Source organism: Mobula hypostoma, chromosome 9 (assembly GCF_963921235.1).
Source record: "Mobula hypostoma chromosome 9, sMobHyp1.1, whole genome shotgun sequence".
NCBI classification, from domain to species: domain Eukaryota; kingdom Metazoa; phylum Chordata; class Chondrichthyes; order Myliobatiformes; family Myliobatidae; genus Mobula; species Mobula hypostoma.
In genome coordinates, this window is record NC_086105.1 from 89,383,976 (window position 1) to 89,401,802 (window position 17,827).

Sequence of the window (17,827 nt, forward strand, 5' to 3'; positions counted from 1 at the left end):
CGGTAGAAGAGCTGGAGAGCACTAGATGGATGAGTGTCTGTAGCCAAGAGTGAAGTACTGCGGAGGTTTACTGCAGGTTTGTGGCTGCATTTCTGCAAATGCAGTTGGTGATCTGGTCGAAATTAATGGATTCCTCAATGCTGAGAAGTACAGGCATATTCTCATCCATCACACTATACCCATCAGGGAGGATCTGATCGGTCCCAACTTCATTCTACAGCAGGACAATGACCCCAAACACACGGCCAAGGCCATGAAGAACTAGCTTCAGTGAAAAGAATTACAGAGAATTCTGCAACAGATGGTATGGCCTCCACAGAGCCCTGATTTCAACCATCAAGGCTCTCTGGGATTACCTGGGGCAAGCATGACAGCCAACAACTGCAGAAGAACTGTGGCAAGTTCTCCAAGATGCTTTACTTGCCGATTTTTCTTATAAAACTGCACAATAGTGTGCCTAAGAGAATTGATGCAGTTTTAAAGGCAAAAAGTGGTCACACAAAATATTGATTTTATTAAGCTTTTTTTTTACTATTTACTTGTCTTTATAGTAGATTTTTTGATGTTTTAAAAACTTTTTCATTTCATTATTTTTGAAAGCATCTTCGTTTTACAGAATTTTTTTACACGTGTTTCAGACTTTTGCATAGTGCTATAGGCCAGTCAACTCAGGCAACCATCAGCCGTGAAGCAAAAGCTGGCAAGGTTGTCAGTAGGAGTGGATGTTGATGTCTCCATGCTTTGATGCCATTGGCATTTTTGGGAATAATTCCTTTCTGGCACTGCTGCGTGTAATTGTACAAGAATTTGCCAAACTGAAGTTGAGCAGCCTGAATAGAGACCATAAATATACAATAATCATAATTAAATCTAATAACCAACTCAGGAGAAACTTTTTTACCAAGAGAATCTGAGAATGATAGAATAGATGAGGAAAATATCCTTAAAAGATTTAAAGAAAGTGAAGGAATCAAATATTATGCTGATATGGCAAGCAATAGTGAAATGGGTGGGAAAAGGCTGGTATGGATGACCAACACTGCAGAGCTTGAACTATCTGTTCCTGAGTTGTTACTTCTGTGAATTTGTTGGATGTTGGATTCTCCTGAATCTGCACAGCCTTTGTATTTATTCCTACCAACAAATATGAGTTATTTCTCCACAGTGCATTCATGTTGTGCTAAATCCTGCTGGAAGATCGGCTGAACTTCCAGAAGTGTTCACACTGTTGTCATTGATGTGGAAAGGTAGAGGTTGTTGCTCACATTCTATTGTTGTACGTTGAAAAATCTTCTGTCACAGGCAAAAGAGAAGTATTCACAATTTATCAAACTATATCTGAATGCTGATTAGTTTCTGGATCACAGTATGGTAAGGAACTATAGAGGGAAACAAACAACTTTCTTCTCGGATATTTATCTTCAAAAGTTTCCAAGTGCCTGCAGCTGAGTGTTGTTTTTTTTTGTGTTAAATCGAAGCATTAGATACAGTGGAGCATGGCAAAGTGAGCAGTTTATCACAGCGCATGCCACAGAGGAGAGGAGACAAGCCTCCAACTGTCACAACCTGTTTTTGCTCAAGGACTCAACCTGAAAGTTCTTTCCTCTAAGTGTGAAATGTTTGGTAGTTAGTCAGATGTTTCATGAGTTCTGGGACAATCTGCAGGTACTTAGTCAGTGGTAGCTGAAAGTATATGTATATATGCTATATTTAAATGCATGTAGCGTTCAGAATAAGGTAGATGAACTCATGGCACAATTAGAGATTGATCGGAATGACGTTGTGGGCATCACTGAGTTGTGGCTGAAAGAAGGCCATAGTTGGAAGCTTAACATCATAGCATATAATTTGTATCAAAAGGACAAGCAGGAAGGTATAGGCGGTGACGTGATTCTGTTGGTAAGAGATGGAATTACACCTTTAGAAAGAGGTGACATAGCGTAAGAGAATGTTGAATCTTTGTGGGTGGAGTTAAGAAACTGCAAGGGTAAAAACACCCATTATGGGCATCATATATAGGCCTCCAAATATTAGCCAAGATGTGGGGTTGAAATTGCAAAGGGAGCTGGAAAAGCAGGTAATAAGGGTAATGTCACAATTGTAATGGGGGACTTCAATATGCAGGGGGTTTGGGAAAATCAGGTTGGTGTTGGATCACAAGAAAGGGAATCTATTGAATGCTAACAATATAAAGAGTAAAAGGGAAGTGAGAGTTGATGTTGGACCACTGGAAAATGATGTTGTTGAGGTAGTAATGGGGGACAAAGAAATGGCGGATGAACTTAATGAGTACTTTACATCAGTCTTCACTGTGGAAGACACTAGCAGTGTGCCAGAGATTTGCGAGTGTCAGGGAACAGGTGTAAGTGCCATTGCTATTACAAAGGAAAAAGTACTAAGCAGACTGAAAGGTATTAAGGTGTATAAGTCACCTGGACCAGATGGACTACATCCCAGAGACCTGAGAGAGGTTGCTGAAGAGATAACGTCTACTTGACCAGCTCTCCAACTGAGCTCCTCTCCGCTGTCTCGTGTTGGTTGTGACAGGGTGGGGTGGGGCGGGGAGCGGGGTTTGCACTTGCTTCTGCGTTAGAATGTCATGAGCACAAAATCCAGTCCAACGCTCCCAATCCATGGTGAGAAATTGATGTATTGTTGAACTGGCATCTTGAGAACAGCCATTAATTTTGGCCCCTGGGGGTGATGTGAAAGATTCAGCAACACAGGGTTTAAAAGAGAAAAGAAGGTGAATTATAGCCTAGTTATTCCTCAACATTAAAAAGGATTAAAAAACTTTTGTCATCATATTCTTGTTTGAGATCTTCTATGTTAATTTCACTGCTACATTTCGTAAGTTACAACAGCATTCATATTTCAGAAGTTCTTTGTTGACCTTGGAACATTTTGACATTCCCCGAAATGCATACCAAAGCCACTGTATTTATCCAGATTTAGTCACAACCTCTTGCTGGAGTACCACGTCGCCAGAACCTCAGCCAACAGCATTATGTAATTACAGGCTTCAGTTCACGCTGGAGCACATGTTAATAGAGCCTAGCTGGTCTTTTCTTTTACAAAGGCAAAATAATATGGATGCTGGAAATGTTCGGTAGTTAGAGGCACCTGTGGAGAGAGAAAGTTTATGTTGCTAGTCGGTGACTTCTGATGAAAGGCCATTGACCTGAAACATTCACTTCTCTATGTGCACAGTTTCTCCAGAGCTGCTGGGCATTTCTGGCATTTTATGTTTTCATTTTGTTATCGTTATTGATTGTCTGCTATTGACATTTAATAAGGGGGTAGGTATTGGTTAGCTCATTATTCTTTCTAATTGCCAGCCATGGGAGACTCTCCTCCGTGTGTAAGAAATTCAGATAATTCAACTCCATTTTACTGAAGTCACAATCTATATTAATAGCTCTGGTGTGACATTAAGCTGATGCTGTTCTGTTGAATGATACATACAAGATCCCAACTGTTGATTATAAAGGTTCCATAGCACTTTTCAGAGAACCTCTCCCTATTATTCTAGATAATATTTCCCCAAAACAACACCTAAAGCAGATTATGTTATAATTTCTCTTGGGGCCACTTATTGAATCTTGCTTTGTACTTATCAGCCTCCATATTCCCCACATCGTAATACTGGAAGTGGGATGTACCTTCTATTAACTATAAATCAGTTTGTGAAAGGAGCAATTGAAATGCATATTTAAATGCAAGATTATGCTCTTTACAAGACTAATTCTTATGTAAAAACACTTTGGACACTGCTGCACAATATAGTGTAGTCCATGAGCGGGGAATCATGAATATTCCAGTCCCAGGTGTGCACGTAACATTGTTGAACCACACAACTGCAACCTGCTGTGTTTTGAATCCCCCATGGTGAAGTATTCAATGTTGGCAGAAAAATATTGTGTCTCAGACTGAATGGGTTGATGGTCACTCTGTTGATGTCCAATAGGTGAAGCTGTTCACAGGCACCACTCTGCCTCTGTGTTTCCTCACAAGGCAGTCATCTTCCAGTGCACAGTACAGAATTGGATTTTTAAATGGCCACTATTGACACCTAATTAATCAGAAGAAGTTGCAATATGAGTGCAATGAATAATTAATAACACTATAATAAAGTTGTAATTACTGTAATCAGTTAACAAACAATAAGGGGATCAAAACTGCTGCAACTCTAGTGGTGCACTAATCAATTAGAGCCTGTCTGTAAAACAGTAAATTTCAATATGCTGCTTGCCATGAATAATACTCAAAATTAAACATGGCAGAAGCTCACTGGGTATTTCATCTATTTACTTAGATCTCAGAATTAAGTTAAAGGTAAAGAATAGAAGGGAGCTCACACTTTGAGGATGAGAGGCTAAATCACAGCAGTTTCAACACCACAGCTCCAACCATGTTCACTACCTCAAGATGTCTTTGGCATTGCTTACCTGTAGCCAAGGTGTGATGAAGTGGGGACAGGGGAGGTGAGCAGTGTCAAGGTGCTGAGATATTTTCAATTATCAGGCAACTGAAGGTACCAACAATTTTAGCCAGAGATATGAAGCAAAGGCAGATTAGGGGCTGATGCAAAAGGCAATTCTTGGACTTAAGTGGAGAGCAGTGACAATGATAGGGCTGAGTCTAGAGAAGGAAACAATCTGGGAGTGAGGTGAGGAGTAAAGGCAGTGTTAGGGTGGAGGTGGAACAGAAGTAATGAATGTGCTGAGGAGGCGAGGGCGTAGTTGTGTTACTGCTTGGATGGTTGGTAATGGATACTGATGCCAGAGGTAAAACAGCTGCTGGCACCACTCATTTGGGTGGTTCGCTACATTGTTTTGAAATTACCTCAAAGTAAATTGAAAAGTTCATGGTAAACTTCTTTTTTAAAATTACCCAAATTATAGACATGTGCTCTCCCATTGTTTTGTGTTCATTTATTTAAAATATCCACATGTTGAGTAATATCATATGTGCTTGACATTGGATGAGACTTGTGCTGGAGTTGTGCTATTGCATTCTGGGGGTTGTAGTCCTGATGGCACTCATACCTCTCGGGAATTGTGGTCTTCAGTTGGTAATGGAGTGTCGTCTGCTGCTTATTTGAATCAACCCATCAGTCTTCATACCAGTGCTTACAAGCTTCACTTGATGATAAAGAGAGACAACAATAAGAGGATGAAGAGGTTTTAAAGACAGCAACAACAGGTGAAAATAAACCATGATCTAGAATATGCATGGGCTTGTCTTGCTTGAGAATAATCTGTGACATTTCCCTCATGTGGAGAGTTTGCCTGGATTCTCATTTTCAGCACAGAAGGGGTGAGCAATTTGGTGTCTAAGCAGGCTGCAGAACAAATCTCTCTGTATTATGAGGTGAATAATTAAGTTATAAAATGGAATTTCTATTTTGAAAAATAAATTGCAATTTATTTTTCCATTACACTCCTCAGTCTGCAGCCGGACAGTTGGTGTTTCATATTGCTGCAATGGTATTTGATGTGAAACAACCCTTGGAGTGGCTAAACAGAGGAGGCGAGGGGGCCCCCCCTATGAAATTACTTTTTAATAGGATTTTTCTGATATTCTATAACTATTATGCATCATGTTTTATTCCACAAATTACACACTTCATTGAATTAGGTAATATTTAAGGCATAGGAACTGTCCATTTAGTCCAACTAGTTAATGCAGCTTTTGCTCCATAGTGTTTTATCACAGCTCTATCCCTTTAATCTCAACAGTGTATCAATTGTTTTCCCTTTCCTCTAAATGCCCTGTTTCTTATCCCAATGATCCCAAATTCCATGAACTTGCCATTATCTAGACATGTTCTGGCCTTATCCAATATATTAGGGACTGGGTTTTGATCTCCCACACGTCTAAATAGGTTTTAATCATTTAGTTCCCTTCTACCAGTAAACTTTGGACTTTCAGTTAGCAGCAGCTCATCAGACAAGGCTGCAAAAGAAATTTCTAGATCTGAGTGCTTAATATCCCGTATCATTGTTCACTTGCAGATGGTTACAGGAGAAAGAGAGAGATCAGGGCAGTTCTCCAGAGTATGGCTTTCATGTCCTTAAAGCAAGCTGTGATAGGCAGGTGACTAGTGTGGGGAGCTGATAACTACTCCCTTTGTATAATATTTCAATGGCAAAAAATAATCCAAAATGAGCTCTATCCCTTTATCATTTTGTTTTCTTTGTTGAACTACATGCTGTTTGAGTAGAATTATGAATTCATTGCAGTAATGGAATACTGAAGACTGTCATTTGAAGATAGCTTTCATTTAATGGAACTGACCGTCACTGTGTGAGTGAGCTTCAATGTATCACAAACCAGGAGGCAGAAAAAAGGGCTTTGAACTGGTTCTTTGTCGGGGGACTAACTGGAAGTTTGTAAAAAAAGCAACAATTTTGCTTATGAAATGCAGCTCTTAATTTCATTTCCATCCATCACTATGTGCTGACACAGTACTTATTCGATTGTTAATGGATTTACACCAACTAAAAAGCAAAACTTATACCAAGGGTTAGCTCAACACATTGGCAATGTTCCACAAAATCACCAAGGGTACAATAGGGTAGACAGTCACAGCCTTCCCATCTTAGGGGAGTCTAAAACTAGGGGCATAAGTTTAAGGGAAGAGGGATCTGAGGAGCAAGTGTTTTGCCAGAAATGGATTGGGTTCATGGAAGGAACTGCTGGAAGAAATGGTAGATGCAGGTGCAATTACAACCTTTAAAACAAATTTAGATAGGTACATGGATAGGAAAGAGTTAGAGGGATATGGTCCAATTGCAGGCAAATGGGATTAGCTTAGATAGACTTCTTGCTCAGCATGAATAAGTTGGCTGAAAGACAACCTTCATGCTATATATCTTTATGACTCTACACTCCATTCTCAGAGTCACAAGGGTAGAGGTTGATTGTTTCGCTCAAAATTGAGACTCGTGTTTCTATTCAGAGTGGAGATTTTCTACTATGCCTTTAACCAACACCTAAGCTACAATTTGTATCTGCAACTGCTGGAAATTTGGAAATAAAACCTTAGTCAGGTTGGTAAGCTTTCATCAGAACTGGATAAGTGAGAAAGCAAATGTTGCAGAAGAGGTTGCTGGGTGAGTGGGAAGTGGTGGGAGACAATACAGCATAGGGTGGAAACCAAGGTAATATGATGTTTTTGTAGCTGGTCTAGTTGAGAGAGAAACAGCACGAAATGCTGGAACTGTAAGAATTAGAACACAACAGATACTGGAAATGCCCAGTAAATCGGGCAGTATCCGTGGAGAGAGAAAACTGGGTTAAGGAAGATTACCTTGGATCAGAATTTGAAAATTCTGGCACTGACAATTAGTTTATCTGAAATTGTTGAATTGATATTAAGATCCACACTTAAATTCATATCAAAAACAGCTTATTACACTTGAAAGCACATTGAAATACACAATATGTTTTTAAAATTCTTGCCACAATACAAGGTCCCTGCCCAACCTCTCTGTTTCCATCCACTTTCAAATTTGGAATTATCTGGTTTATTTGACATGACAAAATAAATCAAAAAACCCAAAATAAGAAGGGTGACAATGCCAGTAGCTGGGATTATCAATCTGCAGGTGTAAATACATGAACACTGTCTACTGTTTATTAGCTATTGTGTTTGCACCTTACTTTCAATTGGTGCCCTCCTTCCACTCAAGTGATAGTCCACTGCTATCTCTGAACACAGCAACCATCCTGAAAGCTGTGTGCTGTGCCAAATGACTTTAACATTTTCTTTTCTGAACTAAACATTTTAAATCCATTTTCACTTTTGATTATTTATCAGACAGGTTTCTAACAGTAAAGATGCAAGTTTTTAATTTAATTTAAACAGTAAGAGCAACTTTTATTGTCCATCCCTGGCTGCCCATGAGATGATGATGATTTGCCACCTTCTTCAGCCACTGCAGGCAGTATGTTGAAGGAACTCCCACAGTGCTGTGGGTATGGAGTTTCATGATTTAGATCGAGTGATAATCATGTAATGGCAACAAATTGTCTTTCCATGTCAGGGTGCATTGAGGCTTTAGATAACTTACAGAAAGTGTCATAGAAGACAGGCCCTTCAGCCCAGCTGGCCCATGCTGACGATAGCGTCCTCCCTGCTAGTCCCAGTTGCTTGTGTCTGGTCCATAATCCTCTCCTAGTGTCGTGGTTATACCCTCTTGGACAACTTCCTTTGGTAGCTCATTCCAGGTACTCATTGTCCTCTGTGTGAAGAAGTTACCTCTCAGGTCTCTTTAAAGTGCCTTCCCTCTTATATCTGTGCCCTCTAGTTTTGGACCCTGCACCCCTAGGGAAAAGACTTGGGCTATCTAACTTATCAATGCCCCTCATGGTTTTATAAACTTCTACGAGGTCATCCCCCTCATACTCCTTTGCTTTAGGGAATAAAGGTCCAGCATGACCAACCTCCCCCTGTAACTCAAATCCTGTAAACCAGAGAGCATCCTTGTAAATCTTTGTACACCCTCTCCAGTCTTTCCTATAACAAGGTGACCAAAATTGCATACAATACTCCAAGAACAGCCTTGTATAACAAACAACTTGTATAACCGCAGCATAATGTCCTTACTCCTAAACTGGATCTCCAACTTACTTGTGCAGCCACTTTCAGTGAACTGTGCACTTGTACTCCCAGAACCTCTATGCCACAACACTCATCAGTGCTCTGCCATTCACTGTATAAGTCCTACCCTGGCTTCACTATACAAAATGCATCACTTCACACTTATGTTCTTAAATTGAAATCCATTTGTCCTTCCTCAGCACATCTCTCTAACTGATATTCTCTTTGCAATTCATTGTAACCTGTTTCACTATCAACAAGAAGCTTGCTAATAGTGCTGTGTATGTTCATATCCGTATCATTTACGTAAATAATGACTAACAGAGGTCCCAACAGCGACCCCTAGGGCACTCCACTAGTCACAAGCCACCAATCGGAGAACTGATCTTCAATCATCACTCTCTGCTTCCTATCATTGAGACAATTCTGAATCCACCTTGGTAGTTCCCTCGAATCCCATGTGAACCAACCTACGAGATCAGTCTGCCCTGTAGGACCTTGTCAAAGGCCTTACTGAAATCCATATAGATAACATCCACTGTCCTACCTTCATCTATCTCTTTAGTTATTTCTTTCAAAATCTCCAAAAGATTCATCAGACATGATTTCCCATGTACAAAACCTCGCTGGCTATACCTGCTCAGACCCTCACTATCCAAGTGATGGTAGATCTTGTCTCTCAAAATTCCATCCAGTAACTTCTCTACAACTGAGGTTAAACTCACCAGCTTGCAATTCCCAAGCATATTTTTGCTACCTTTCTTAAAGAATGAAACAACATTAGCTCCCCAACAATCTTCTGGAACTTTGCCGGAGGCTAATGGGTGCAGCAAAAGTGGAAGGAATGAATATACACTGCTTTGAAATAGGTACTTTTGAGCTTGTGTGTTGCTGGAAACACAAACACTTAGATGCAGAACATTTCATCCGCTCCTAACTACAGTGAATAGGATTTGCAACAAAGAAACTGCTGCAGGAAACTCAGCAGGTTAGGCGGAATCTGTGAAAGCAAAGGAATACAGTAGCTGACATTTCAAGTTGTTCTTCGCTCCAGATAAAAGCATCATGTGTCTCCAACTGAGTCATGTGATTTTTGTAGCAAAAGTATTAACGTGGCCGGTTCAGTTAGGTTTCTAGTCAAAGGTGAGCCCAAGGATCAAAAGGCTGTAAATATGAAATGAAAATGTAAACACTTAGCTGGTCAGGTTGCAGTTGTGAAAAAGAATTCAAAATAATAGTTTGGGTTGAAGATCTGCAGGAAAGGGTTTAGTTGGAGATGGTCTTGTTTGGCACACATAACCATAAGACATGGGAGCAGAATTAGGCTGTTCAGCCCACCAGGACTGCTCCACCGCTCCATCATGGCTGTTCCCATATCCCATACACCTGCCTTCTTACCTTTGATGCCCTGATTGATCAGGAAACTATCAACTTTCACTTTAAATATACCTATGGACTTGTCCTCCACCGCAGTCTGAGGCACAGCATTCCACAGATTCACTACCCTCTGGCTAAAAAATAATCTCCTTACTCTGTCCTAAAAGGTTACCCCTCAATTTTGAGGCTATTTTATCAGCTGTTCCTTTGCCTTGTGACAAGAATACACATAAAATTAAGATGTTTGCTGGCCTGTGTTAGCATCAGTGACATCAGCAAGTGGTCTGCCACCTGCCCTCAGGGGAAGGAGAGATAAGGAACAATGGAGCAGCGTCTGGAGATGTGTAATGAAGGGACGTGGGAGAGAGAGAGCTGTCTGGAGCGGCTCCCCCTTTGAACCCTGAACTGTTTGAAGTGATGGACAGGCGATACCCCAGCAGGGGGATAAAAAGGGACAGGTTTGCTAAGGCAGCACACACACCACCCGAGGTAACGAGACCCTGGAAGCGGTACGCTTCTCACGAGTGGGTGAGAAGTACCAGACAACGGCCAGGGTGGAAAGGTACGATCAGCGGGAACCCGGTGTTTGTCCGCCCTTGCCTGGGTGCCGGGTTCACTGCAGAGGATCGACCGCATCTGGAGGAGGGGTCACAGTCGGTGACCTCAGGTGACATCACCAAGGACCCGCCCAAAAGTTGCTTGTGAGCCATATCGCCGGTCTGTGAGTGAAGCCGTTCTGAATGATCAGTTGTTCCTGTTCCCTCTCTCTCTCCCCGCACGTTGTCCATCGCCATGGCAACGATTACTGCGAACTGAACTACTAAACTGGACTGAACTTTGAGTCACTTTGAAATTTGGTCATTTACCCCTAGACAACGATAGAGCTTGATTGATGCTGTTATCTTAATTCTGTGCACATGTGTGGTTATCATTGCTGAACTGTTGCATTTATTATCCTGTCGATTACTGTGTTGCTTGTTTCTTTAATAAAACTTTCTTAGTTCTAGTACTCCAGACTCCAACTGAGTGATCCATTTCTGCTGGTTTGGCAACCCAGTTACGGGGTACGTAACAGCCTCCACAGATTCACACATGGCACACATGTTAGCTGCCGTATTCTAGTCTTGCCTGTTTGTTATCCAGTCTCGTAGCACGCAGGCAGCAACTGCTTTGTTATCCAAGGAGAAGTAAGTAAAATTGAGTATATTATGCAACATCATCAGCGAACATTTCCAAATGCATAATTACGTGAAGGTCTTTAGTGAAGCTACCTGAGCCGACTGGATGTACGGCACAGCCCTGAAGAAGTCCTATACCATGTCCTGGACTGAATAATTGATCTCCAACAAATACAATGTTCTTTTCATGCTATTTCATCAAAAACTCTCCAATAAATTGGTCAACTTGATTTCTCTTTTGCAAATCCATGTTGTCTTTACCCTGTTGTAATGACTAACTTTAGTTAACTCCCCCCCCCCCCCAGGACAGATGTTAAAGTTAACGGACTTTTAGTTTCTTGCTCTTTTTGTCTTCCTCCTGATTTGAATAAGAGGGTTACATTTTCTATGTTCCAATCTAATGGAACATTCCCAGTGCGTATCATTTAATCCAGGGGTCCCCAACCTTTTTTGCACCGCGGACCAGTTTAATATTGACAATATTCTTGCAGACCGGCTGACCGGGGTGGGGGGGTGTTCAAGTAGGGTTAAACTCTCCTGGACATGTCTTTTACAGTTAGGGTTGCCAACTTTCTCACTCCCAAATATGGGACAAAAGTAGCAGTCAAATCCTGACGAAGGGTCCTGGCCCGAAACGTCGACTGTACCTCTTCCTATAGATGCTGCCTGGCCTGCTGCATACACCAGCATTTTTTGTGTCTGTTGACGGGACACTTGCGTTTACACCGAGAAAGACTACCATGACCATGAAGCCTTGCGCAGGCACATGCGTATGCATGCGTGTACGTGCTGATTTTTTCCCCACAAATCGGTTTTGGCTTAATCTTCCCGACTACACTGTACATACATTATTTCTACTTAATATAGGCTGTGTATTTATCATATCATTCCTGCTTTTACTATATGTTAGAGTTATTTTAGGTTTTATGTGGGTTATTTGGTATGATTTGTTAGGTTATTTTTTGGGTCTGGGAACGCTCAAAAATTTTTCCCATATAAATTAATGGTAATCACTTCCTCGCTTTACACCATTTCGGCATGAAAGATTTCATAGGAACGCTCTACCTTAGCAGGGGAAATACGGGACAAGGGCGGTCCCATATGGGACAAACCAATTTAGCCCAATATATGGGGTGTCCTGGCTAATATGGGACAGTGGGTAACCCTATGTTCAAGTTCAACAGTGCATGACAGGGAATGAGGAAAGGTGCAGTTGACTCATATCGTTTCCTCGCGGCCCGGTAGCACATGTTTTGCGGCCCTGTGGTTGAGGACCAGTGATTTAATCCACTGCAATCTTACCTTGCAGTGAACAGTCACCAAAGTTACAATGCTTCTACAGATTTATTAGAGTGACAATATCGTGACTAATGGCCTCTCATCACATCTGGTTACTATCTTCAAACTTCATAACACAAGAGCACAAGAAGGTAAGAGCAGGAGTAGGTCACCAGACCTCTCTAGCCTGACCTGCCATTAAGTATCATCTGCAACGGGCCACATCTCCTCTTCTGTGCTAGCTTCCCATAACCCATTGTTACTTAATCTTTCAAATATTCATTTATCTCCACCTTAAATATATTTAATGATCTGGCATCCACCACTTTGATGGCCTCTGAGTGAAGAAATTTAAATACACCTCTGTTTAAAATAACTGATCCCTTTTTTAGAAGCAACGTTTCCTTGCTTAAGACTCTCCCATCGCTGAAAATAAAATATCTACCCTGGCAAACCCCCTTAGGATCACCTGTCATTCTTCTAAATCCTGAGATTAAAAACCCAAGCTGTCTGGCCTCTCTCGATCACACCGCCCTTTCATCCCAGGAATTAGCCTGGTGAATCTTCTTTGGACTGCCTCCAGGACTGCCATATATTTTATTTGGTAAGGAAACTAGGCATATTATTCCAGGTTTGACCAAGCACCCTGAAGGAAAACCTCCCTACTTGTAAAATCCAAGCCCTTTCACCTTTACTTGTTGGACCTGCCTGCAAACTTCATCTTTTTGCAATCTCTTTCCATTCAGATAATAATTCACCTTTTGATTCTTCTCCTGACTCTGGCAATGATACAACAATCTCTGGCACAGGATTAAATTGTTTTTTGCAGTTAGTCTGTTCCTGCTTCAAATAAAACATGAATATCTTTGCGGACGTAAGTATCAATATGAATGTTTCCTAACATTTGCAGTTGGCTGCATTTTGAATATTTTTACCTTGGACTTCTGAAGAACATCTCCATTCTTTCTGCTTGCAAACAGAAGCATTTCTTCTCTTTGTCCTAACCGCTAATGTTCTCAATTTCACCTCTTTGGAACTGAGCTGTCACTTTGTTCTGGCATATCCTCTGATCCTACCTCTCCTATCCTCCACATGGTTGCCTTTTCATCAGACTTGCTATGCCATGTCATGTTTCTCAGATCTACCCTTCCAATGCAGTCATGTCACCATTCGATGCTCAGTAACTGTGTTGTTGATGGTTGTGATTCATTGCCAATGTAAACTACTTGTTCCCAGTGAGTTCTAAATGTGGAATAGTGTACAAACCAATTCACATAAGACTTGCGGAACACTCACAAAGTGTGAGTAGTTCAAAGGGTTGTACATATAGAAACCCATACACAGCTGAAGGGACGTGTCATGAATGATATTGGCAACAGTGGCTGTCTCTGTGCACACTTATTATGTCTCATGATTGAAGGAGAAAGGTGTTACTTCCTGATTATTAATCCCTTACCACTACCTTCTCAACACTAATTGGTATCTCATTAAGTGGTATTTCCCAAGATTTTAGAGAAATGTCAGCAAGAAGCAGCTCATGACTCAAGTTCAGGACTGTGACACCTTACGGTCTAGGGGCCATCAATGAGAAAATACTGAACGTGGCAATTCCACTTTTGCAGTGACAAATGAAGGCCATGGAATCAGAGCAAAAGGGTAGTTTGAAGCTCCAGGCACTGTCCCACAGCTGCCTTTGTACAGATCTCAGACTTGCAGTGATTACTGGTCTGAAGATAGATTGGCATTTGATGGAGATACTGTCAAACAAATGTCTGGAGAACAACCAATCAGGTTTTATTAATGTAATTGTTTATCTAAAATGATATTGATCAAGACACTCAGCAAAGATCTATGAATGCCCTCAGTTTTTGGGTGTGATATTCAGAGTAAGTAGTGTGCCGCAGATCTGGACTGGTTTCCATTAAAGTTCTAAATCTTTTTAAACAGGAGCTTGTTGTTTAAGGAGACTGTATTTGTGCATGTGGATTGAACAGTGGACTGAGACTGATATAAACTAAGAGAAGGAAACAATGAATGAAACAGGGCAGGAAACTGGCTTAAACTTAGCGCTGTTTATACTGTCAATGGCTGAATTATATTCCTCCTTCCTGCAGGCTGCCAATAGTCTTGGAGCAAAGATGCAACTGTTGGAGACGGACTTCTCCCGCTCACTCACCGACCTGATCAACCTTCACCTGCACCATCAGAACAGCATCCCAGCATTCCTCAGTGCCATCACCCTTGACCTCTTCAGTCGCCAGACCTGTGCGTAGTGGAGGAGGAAATCTGTGTCACTGAAGAAACCGTTCTATGTATTTTGTTATACTGCAAGAAAGCTTATTTTAGAAGTGATAATTAGAGACTAGTTCAACATTTAGTAGATCTGTGATGGGATGTTTGCTTAATATGTTTTCCAAACATTTATTTCTGCTTTAGTTGTGGATTTAATTAATTTCTTTGCCTTCGTTCATCTCCTGGCAGCTGGAAAGGAGAGTGAACAGAGCATGAACTTGGCAGCTGCCATTATCAGTGCTGCCTTCAGGAGTCTCCTTCTCCTGCAGGGAGCCAGACAAATGCTGACTATTCAGGTGGAGGGACTTTGGGGTGAAGGACATGATTAAGAAATGATGAAACTGTTCTCGCCAGTTGACATAAAATACAAGTGGAATTAAGCTAACCTGCTGCCTTTGGCAAAAATCCCGGTGCAAATCCAAGCATCCTGTTATTGATATAAATTCTTACCCACAAAACATCCATCAGGATTTACTTGCTGCACTCCCTCTTACTTCTACTGATAGTTCTGTAGTGTATGATGGGTTAAAGATATCCAGTCACAGCAGCCGATAGCTCAGAATTACGTACAGAGGCTGAGCATAATGCAGGAAATGTAGATAGGTCAGTCCTGTGCAGAGACAAGTGCGATTCCCTCTCTCTGTACTTCTATCTGTATTTCTCACACTGCAGGTGTCTCTTTCTGATTCACTCGTTCTCTACCTCTCCGTAGCGCACACTCTATTTTCCCTCTCTCTCTTCTCCTCTCATTCCCATCTCTCCCTCTCTGCCAATTTCCCTTCTTTCTCCCTCTTTCTCTTTCCTTCTCTCTCCCCCCTCTCTCCCACTCCTCCCCTCAATCCCTCCCAGTCTCTTCTTCTTCTCTCTCCCTTCCCCTCTCTCCCCTCCTCCTCCTTCCCCTCTTCCTCCTCCCTCCCCTATCTCTCCCCTCCTCCCTCCCCCTTCCTCCTCCTTCATCCTCCCCCCCCACTCTCTCCCCTCCTCCTTCCTCTCCCTCTCCTTCCCCACCCCCCTCCCTCATCTTTGTCAGTCTCCATGTGGACAGGTGATCTATAATGTGGAACTGCTCCCAGGAAGATACAAACCACCGTTCTTGGAGTGACAACACGCAGAGAATATTGAAATCAAAGTTAGGAATTTACAAAAGCTATGACACCGGTTGATCATAATTAGCAAAAGCTTCTTGTTACACTGTGCATATTTCAGCTAAAGAGAGACTTCATGTTTGGGCTGGAGGGAGGGGAGGGGAAAATAGAGTGGAGCCGGGAGAGATGAGTGGACAAGGGAAAGAGGGAGGGACATTAGTATCAGTGCTTTTTTTCTTTGTACTGCAATGATTTAGAATCTAGATTATGCATCAGGTCTCAGTGACTTTATTAACTGCTGATGTTTAGTTTTAGGCAACAATGTGCTAAAGGTTTTTTTTAATAGTTTTCTCCTCCAGCTATATGAATGTCAGCAACCACACGGGGATAAAGAAACACTCTTAGCATCCTGTTCAGCAACTGGTCTTGTGTCATTTCATTATGTTTTTGAACAATGATCAAGTGAAATCTTTCCCCTCATTTCTTACTGATTCAAGGGTTCTTATTGTCTTGTCTGCAATAGGCAAACTAAGTGACCAGAGGATTGATTAAAGGGAGTAATATTATGCATAAGTTTGTAACTCATTGTATGTCTGCTTTGTACAAGAACTGAATGAATCTGTCTGTACGATGAAGACCACACATTATAAATGTAACAATGTTGTTATTTTTGGGAGGATTGATTTGTGGCAAATAAAGATGTGGAAGATGGAAATGTTGAATTACTCTCTTATTTAAGTCGAGCTACAACACTGAAAGATTACAAATGAATGAGTTATTGCATTTTTAATTAACGGGATTGAACTGATGATTAACTTCTGCTTATGGCTATAGTGACCTGGCTTCCCTGACACAGAACATGCAAACTGCTGATGTGTTTTGTTTACTTTTATGAGTTATCTTAAAGGGTTTTGCTTCTGGTTACCAAGTAAGTTTGACAATATCTGACGGAAACCTGGTTAAGACACTGCGGCAGTCAGAGGAGGTGCTGCTCTGGTACGTGGGTGGTGACCTGTGAGTCCTCTGTAGAACTCATCCCACCCTTTTTATGCACGAGTTCCAGTGGCAGTAGCCCTGTTGTTTATGGGAGCTTGCTGTGCATGAATTGTTCTCCCCACCCCCCACCTGCCCACCTTTTGCTCTGCACCATTGCCTAATCTTATTGGCTGCAATCTGTTCTGGGATGTCCAGTGGTGGTGAGAGGAGCTGTGGACGTGGCCCTGAGTGACTGAGTAAACTACCTTTACCCCCCCAGCTGGCTTCAGACAGCACTAGCAGAGACTCTGGAGCTTATTGTGTGTACGTTGGCCCACAGCCACAGGCAGGGAGGTTTCACAACACCAGTGACAGGAGGAGAGAAAACCATTGCAAAAGCAAACAGCAGCCTTATCAATGCAGTGATAAATGTATACCAAACAGGTGTTACTTTGTACATAATGGAAATTGCCTAATTTCTGATCATCATGCTGACTGCCAGGAAGAGTAATCCAGTTCTGCATCTGCTTGATGGTTTGTTCAAGTTCCATACATTATCTACAACACAGGACAGGAACAGTTTGATCCATCTGATATATTGTTGTGTATATTCAGGCCTCCAACACAACAACATTTGGAACAGAAAATGATTATGTTTTCAGTATTACAAACAAGAGAAAATCTGCAGCTGCTGGAAATCTGAGCAACACACACAAAATGCTGGAGGAACTCAGCGGGCCAGGTGGCATCTATAGAAAAGAGTACAGTTGATATTTCGGGCTGAAGCACTTCAGCAGGACTGGAGAATAAAAATGAGGAGTAGAATTAAAAGGTAGGGGAGAGGAGAGAGAAATAAACAACAGGTGATGGGTGAAACCAGGTAGGGGAGAGCAAAGTAAAGAGCTGGGAAGTTGATTGGAGAAGGGGAAGGGGGAATCTAATAGGAGAGGTCAGAGGGCCACGGAAGAAAGAAAAGTGGGGAGGAGCACCAGAGGGAGGCGATGGGCGGGCAAGGAGATAAAGTGAAATTTTAT

The 17,827-nt window shown here is 41.7% G+C and overlaps 1 protein-coding gene across 2 annotated transcripts in view; it reads left to right on the forward strand.

The window, feature by feature from the left end:
- mad1l1 (mitotic arrest deficient 1 like 1) overlaps positions 1-16,525 on the forward strand; it is a 1,178,242-nt gene extending 1,161,717 nt beyond the window's left edge. For both annotated transcript variants that reach the window (XM_063058642.1, XM_063058644.1), the window contains exon 18: positions 14,556-16,525. In XM_063058642.1, coding sequence (XP_062914712.1) covers positions 14,556-14,714 — 159 coding nt within the window. In that variant the 3' untranslated portion in view covers positions 14,715-16,525. The remainder of the gene's footprint in view (positions 1-14,555) is intronic.
- The last annotated feature ends 1,302 nt before the right edge of the window (positions 16,526-17,827 follow it).